General features: G+C 35.0%; 1 protein-coding gene across 1 annotated transcript; it reads right to left on the minus strand.

The window, feature by feature from the left end:
* Positions 1 to 334: 334 nt before the first annotated feature.
* Positions 335 to 5722, minus strand: SCG2 (secretogranin II). Its single transcript, XM_059392691.1, has 2 exons — positions 5588 to 5722; positions 335 to 2653 (listed from the first exon to the last, which is right to left on the minus strand). The coding sequence occupies exon 2, from the start codon at positions 2637 to 2639 to the stop codon at positions 783 to 785; it is 1857 nt and encodes a 618-aa protein (XP_059248674.1). The 5' UTR covers positions 2640 to 2653; positions 5588 to 5722; the 3' UTR covers positions 335 to 782.
* Positions 5723 to 7190: the final 1468 nt, after the last annotated feature.

The following is a 7190-nucleotide window of genomic DNA, read 5'->3' on the forward strand; positions in this document are numbered from 1 at the left end:
CCCCCCCCAAAGCTGGTTATGGGTATGGAAGACTTAAATGTATTTATTTATATCTAAATCAAGGGTGCAAGGTATAACTATGACAATAGAAGTCTTATTCCATAAATCATATGTGTGAGAAAAACCATAGGCAGGTGTTAAGCAGAGGGTTGTTAGAGGACATTGCATTCTATAAGCACATAGCATAATAATATGTTTACAATTACTTCTTACCTGGATTGGCTGTGGAAGATAAAGATCTTCTCTTTGGGCTCCATAGTCCTTGTCTCTGGTTTCCAGAATGAATAGTCCACAGTTGTCAAGAAATAACATTTATTAATCAACAATTAAACACAGAATAGAAAAGGCCTTGTGAATAAAACTATATATTTGTAATGCTTTATTTTTTTTTGCTCCAGAACTTCACAAAACACTACAGACAGTAACAAAATAATTCAATAGATATTAAAAACTTTCAAGAGAATTGTAGGACACTCTTTATCATAAGTGAGCATCAACAATGCCACAGCCAATAAATACACTATAAACACTATCACAGATATCTTTCTTGAATAAGGAATATGATTAATTTTTTTTATCCAGAAGTCATAACATTGACACATATCCATACACAAGAGAATAGCTCAGAGTAAGTGAAGCAGATACCCCAGTGTAATGGAATCATCTGCCTGTACATCATTTAAAGATATTACAGTGTTAACAGGATAGAAGTCAACACACTAAAGAGAAATGTTGGGGTTTTCTTGGGGTTGGAGGAATAAAGTAGGGCAATTAATGAACTCTTACATATTTTCCATTGCTCTCTTAGCAATATGCTCCCTTCCCTTTTCTGCCTTTTCTTGGTTGAGGTATTCCAACACTTTCATTAATAGATCTTCATCCAAGTACTGTCTGTTTGGGGAATCATCATTCTTTGGGGGCCCCACAGGGAGCCTTTTGCTTACCGAGGCCAGTTTGTCAGTTTCCTGAGAGTTGCCTTGATTGAAATGCTCTTTGATGGCCTGTTCGATTTGGTCCTCATCCTGTAGATTATCTTCGGATGAGACTTGACTTGGAACTCGCTTCACCTGGTTTGAATTCATGATCTCAGGGTATTTCACTAGCATCCTGGCCAAGTACTCTCCTAATTCTTGATCCTTGTCATTCAGGTTTTCATATGCCATTTGCCTGTTCTCCACATCTGGCATCCAGGCACCTTTAGGAAGCTGGTTTGCTCTAGATCTTCCAGGACCATAGGGGAGTCTTGGCAGAACTTTCTCTCGGTTATACTGACCGGGAAAATATGGAGGCTTTTGGTTTGCTGCACTCTCCACCCCTAAAAGATTGAAAATGTCCTCAATAGTGAGCCCATCTGGTAGGGTCTCTGCCACAGCTCGACCAGGTGTTTTGGAATAGCTATTCTTGGAGAGCATTTTATTTTGGAACAGGTCTGGACGGTCTACATCGACCTCTGAGATGTCATCTAGGTCAACAGGAAGTTCAACCTCCTGCTCTGGTTCCACAGATCCATTTGGCTTCTCTCCAGTTTTCAGCATGTCAATTAAGTCTTCAGGGGGTATCTGTAAATTCCTTGAGATCTCAATCAGCTGATAAATAGACTGAGAATCGAGTGGTTTCTCAAAAAGCCTGGTTGCTCTTTCCCCGTTCTGCCCATTCTGTGATCTCCCACTACCTGCAGCATTCACTAACCTTTTCAGATATGCAATTACTTTGGAGACATCATCTGAGAGTTGGTCTTTACTCTCCTTCCGGACATCTCCATCTTGGAGGCCCAGCTGCCCTGAGCGCTTCACTTCATTATTGATTTGTTCATTTTTTTCTGCATTCTCTGTGCTGTCTCTTACCTCTTCCTGGGTTTGACTCTCCACCTTTTCTTCTACTGGGTTCCAATCTTCTCCCCCAACCACATCTTCATAGGCAATGTTATTGGCCTTGTAGATGTCATCTTCATCATCTGTGTAAAGTTTTTGTTCCTCATCAACTCTCTCACGCTTCTGGTTGTTTGGTCCCGTCAGTTTCCCCAACTCCTGGAACACAGACTCTAGTGTGGCAAGACTTTGAGGAGTATATTGTTCCTCTACTATTTCATTTGTGCGTTTAAAGGGGTTATCCCTGGAATTCTCTTCATACATAGGAGGGAATCGCATGTGCTTGAGCTTCCTCTCTGGCCACTGCTGAGTCTCGTAATCATCAGGCATGTCCATTGGAAAGTTCTTTTCTGAATTCAAGGTGTAGGGCTTTTCTTTTGGTGTAGACTGAGGCTCATTCTCAGCCTGTCTCAAAGCCTCAAGTATTATTCTCATCCATTCATCTTCACTCAGGGAATCCCTTGTATTTTCTGGCAAGTGACTTTCATCCCCATTTTCTTTTTTCTGAAGGGGAACAGAGACACCTTGGTAGGGACTGTAGTCTGGGCTGTTTTCTTCTTTGTGAGCTTGTTGTCGGAGTTTTTCTATGTATTCTAAAGCTCTGATCATTTCAGGACTGGGAAACTTTTGGACGTTTTCCAACCTGAGATCTGGTTCCTTTTGAAGCAGCTGGTTTCGCTGAAATGAAGCTGCTTCATCCCCAGAAATGAGGAAAATTAAAGGGATGAGAGACAGGGCTGCTCCAAGCCAGTGAGTCTTAGCTTCTGCCATGTTTGAAAGATGTCCTTAAAGCATAGAAAATATGAGTTAATAGAAATGAAAAACTAGAAGACACTATAGCAAAAGAAGTAACTGACCATTGAGGGAAAACATATAGCAGACATTATTTCACATTAAACTTAAGATGACTCTTTTTAAAAGCCATACATATTTCCTATATAACCCCCACAACTAACTACAAGAATCTAGCACAACTGTTATTCAATTGCATCAAGTTTGCATGGCATTCACTTTGTTAAAATAATAACAAAAACACTGATAATCAGGTCTCTCAAATTTTATTTTTTAATTTACAAAACAAGTAGTTAGTTTTTTAGTATGCATTCGCTGTTTAATAAAAAATTTCTAAGCTGATTTTTAGTTCTCTTGTATGACATTCTTATTATAATCATTGGCCAAAAAAAAAATTAGTTGGTTTAATTTAAAACGTGCATGTACACACACACACACACACACACACACACAAACACACTGATTTGTTTATGGTTGTATAAAAAATCATGTGGTTTAGTTCCTGAAATGTCCGTCTGATTTTGTTGTAGAAATACCACAGCAGTGATATTATATATGATGAAGTAATACAGCATCTTAATGTCAATCATACTGTATCATACTTATGGATGGTCTATATACATACATTCTTCAGAAATAATGTATTCTCACTCTGACACCAAACCCAACTGACAATTTTAAAATTTCTGTATCTTAATAGCCTCCAGAACATTCTCTGGTCCCAGCTAGTAGGCTAACCTAGTAAGTTTCTGTGTAAATTTACTGAAAAAGTAAACTTTTAAAATATTTGTGTTCCATATTTCTACTAATCATTTTATTTGTGACTGTATTGCAAAATGCAATCACAGTTATATTTTTCATCAGCCTTCAAGAATGCATAGTAAATAATAACAGATGCTACAGAGAGAACATAAGTTTTCTTAACCAGTCTATTTCTGAACTTGTGAGTGTTCAGATGCAGCTTGACTTATGTCTGTGTCTATTTTGGTGTGGACCTGTGAAATCTTAAATGACTCATACTGTTAGAAAATCTTAAAATAACCACTATGTAACTTCCAATTTAGATAAACACAGACGATATGTTGAATTCTTCCTACTTAAAAGTCTTCATTCATTTTTTCCTCCAATGCTTTATAATCTCACGTATGAATTAGCAAGGGGATTGTTTTTTACATGTTTTACATTCAGCTTGCTAACATTGAAAGACTATTTTAATATTTGCAGTTTTTTGCAAATAAATATGAGGAAAGCTCACAAATTTGTTCATGATATCTTACTTACATCATGATTTTGTGACATATAAGCTTAGTTTAGTGGGTATGATGATATTCTGTTAGCTTAGATATCAATTGTAGAAAATATCATTTTTCATCATTTGGTATTTAAGTAATGCTTTCAGTTTTTAGACCCTAACAATGGTTGCAGTTAAAGAAATTCCTTTAGCATAAATGCATATAATCATTGAAATAATTTCCATTAATTAGACTTAATTTACTGAAAGAAAAAGATCTTTAAAGGCATGTCAGAGAAAACTTCAGAAATATTTACTATGAATTTAAGTTTACAATATGAAATTTTATTCATAGATTCTTAGATTTAAGTAAACATACATTATAATTTCTTCTTTATATTTTTTCAGGATGAATTTATTTTTATCTATTTTCAACATTGGCATTTGAAATAGTAATTTTAAGAACCTTAGTGAACTTATTTTCTTCAAAACCATTATCTTAGGGTATTCTTAACATGAGTTACGTGCTTGTCTTTAAAATCATTATCTTATAAAAGATCTTTATCTTGTAGATTGGCTTTCCTATGGAATTGGGGCAGAATACTTAATGCAGGTATTTAAACCATCTGGTTATATATAAGATTTCAGTTTGGATGACATAGTTATTGCCTTTGAGTAAGACTCAAGGGATTTCTTTCCCAGGTAGCAGTTCTTCTATATACTAAAGAAGGTTTCAACAGCTCTAATATCCTATGTACAATTTGAACTACTGCTTTGTAAGCTAAGCTAAAACATCTATTCTATTGAAATTAAGACTGGAACCCTGACAAATACAGGGGGGTATATCTAATTTGAGCAATTCCACTAGTTAAGATACAGAAAAAAGAAACATGTCCCATTTGCTCAACAAAATATTCTACAACCTCACAACCTCTTTCAACCAAAACATAATAATAATAGCTTACAGAGTTATAAAGGTTTTGCTCATGGTAATTCAAAATTATCAACTCTCTGTAATTCACAGTCATATCCAAACTCTAACCCAAGATAATATTGCACCCTGAATTTAAAAAAAAAATTGTTCTCAAGATAATTCTAATCTTTCTTTCCTGGGACTAAAACTAGGAAATAACAATATAAGCACTTTTAGAGCATATCCGTTCAGAAAATAATTTTATATAGTTTATTAATTCTGAGGTCTTATAAATGTCAGAGGAAAAAAGAAGAACTAGTTCCAAAATTGGTTGTCTCTATGACTAATGTGTTTAACAGCCTTCAAATGATTGGAAACCTACTACTAATAATACTAAACATATAAATTATATCTCTGGCTTTGTATCTAGTTTTTAAGAGAAGAAACAATACATTAAGGAGAGAAACAAAATATCAGGCTTAGTTAACTTTACATTAATATGGGTATTGACACTAAAATCCTTAACTTTTCCACACTTCTTAGATATGGTTATCCAAATAGCATGATGGTTATAAATATCCAACAGCAAGTGGTATAAATCATAGATTCAATTCTATATGTACAAATATAGTGTCCTTACATTGGCTGAAGAGCAGCAGGTTGTTATTCAGTTATTCTATACATATAAGACTGACAAACAGTCTTTTTCTTTTTAGCTAGGAATTAAGGAAAAAACACGCAATTTAGAACTTTCCAGTAAATTGAATGGAAAAGCGGTCTTACCTCCTTTTTATATGGCAGAGGAGGTCCACAGCATGTTCCTCCCAGTCCGCCCGGTGAGCTGCTCGGGGCCGTTTCAGCACCCGGACAGCTCCTCGGCTTATAGGGAGCCGCCGCGCCTGACTCCGCACTGCCACACTGACGTCACCGGGCTCAGCCACAAACCCGAGCACAAGCGAGTTTTTTCAAAGAACGGAGAGAAAATAATCATTTTATATGTTCAAGGGGTGGGAAAGTGCTGCATGCTTACGCCACCTGTCTTTTCGTGGCAAAAATTGCAGTTTTTTTTTTCCATCAAAATTTTTGAGTCTTGAAATAAAGTACTCTGCACAATTTCCCTTAGAACTAAAGAAATCTGTCAGACAGACATGGCTAATTGAAATATAATCTCATCTGTGTTCTAATATCTTGTGATAAATGTTTCTAGTTGCTGTTGTTTTTGTCGTTATAAAAAGAGTTTTACACACAAGGACTTTTTTTCTACATTGCCCACAAAGAAATTACATTACCATTCCCTGGTATACTCCAAGAGGAATGGAAGGCACATTATTAATGTGAAAAGTCATATTTCATATCATGAACAGAAGCAGCAGTGTTTTCAAACTCACATTTATTTGAATAGAAAATAAATTTTTCTCTTTTTTATATGATAACAAACTTTAAGGCTCTAGTGAGTTGGAATTTTGTGCTAGAGCTTCAGTATAATTTTGAAGCAGCTATTTTCAGGTCTACTGGTTGATAATTCTATATGAATCTGTTGGTATCTTTTACAATATCTATCTCAAAAAGGGAGACTTAAAGGTTGAATGTTAATGAAAATACTTCCATTAAATAAAAAATGGATTTTTTTACTGTTAGAGAAAAATGTGACACATATGTAATGGGGATGCAACTGTATTGAGAGGAATAGCTATAAATATTTTTATTTTCCTATGGAATCAGATGAATTGAATACCTTTCAGAAATGTGCCAAATCCAGGGAATAATATAGTAGTTAACGCCCAACCTTTTAGATTTGTAATTCATGACCAGTGTCCTGCTTTGCTAGCTAACATGATTATTTATTTTAATAATTCATGTAGGTCTAAATTTTTAACCATTTTATAAAAGATGTGTTTCCTAAAACCTGTGTGTTTTGAAATATACTTCAAGTATGAAAAGAATCTTACTGTATAAGATTTTATATCTTGGTTAAATGAATAATCAGCTATTGATTTGTCTGTTCAATAAGTTGCAATGCCTACTAATATATGTATGTTAGCTTATATATGACATCATATATATACATATGTATGTATGAAAGCTTCTATGACATCATATATGTATGACTATATACATGGCTCTTTATATATACTTTTGAGGACCCTTTACTCTGATGGCGATGACAAACAGATTATATTTACATAAATTGGAAAGCACTAAGAAAGAGGTTAGCCAGTAGTGTTTAGGAAGCACTGTAGTGAGCCATTGAGTTCCATCTACAAATTCAAGTGAAAAATTTCAAGGGGAAAAAAGCCTCCTGAGAGAAGAAGGCTTTCCTAAGATATCTCATTATTGGGCTTTATTAAAATGATTTCTAACTATGTTAGGTAAACCACAGTACTCT

Source organism: Mustela nigripes, chromosome 3, assembly GCF_022355385.1.
Source record: "Mustela nigripes isolate SB6536 chromosome 3, MUSNIG.SB6536, whole genome shotgun sequence".
Taxonomy (NCBI): domain Eukaryota; kingdom Metazoa; phylum Chordata; class Mammalia; order Carnivora; family Mustelidae; genus Mustela; species Mustela nigripes.

Bases quoted from the DNA above. Each gene is read 5' to 3' on its own strand.
- SCG2 (XM_059392691.1), bottom strand. From the start codon at position 2,639: ATGGCAGAAGCTAAGACTCACTGGCTTGGAGCAGCCCTGTCTCTCATC.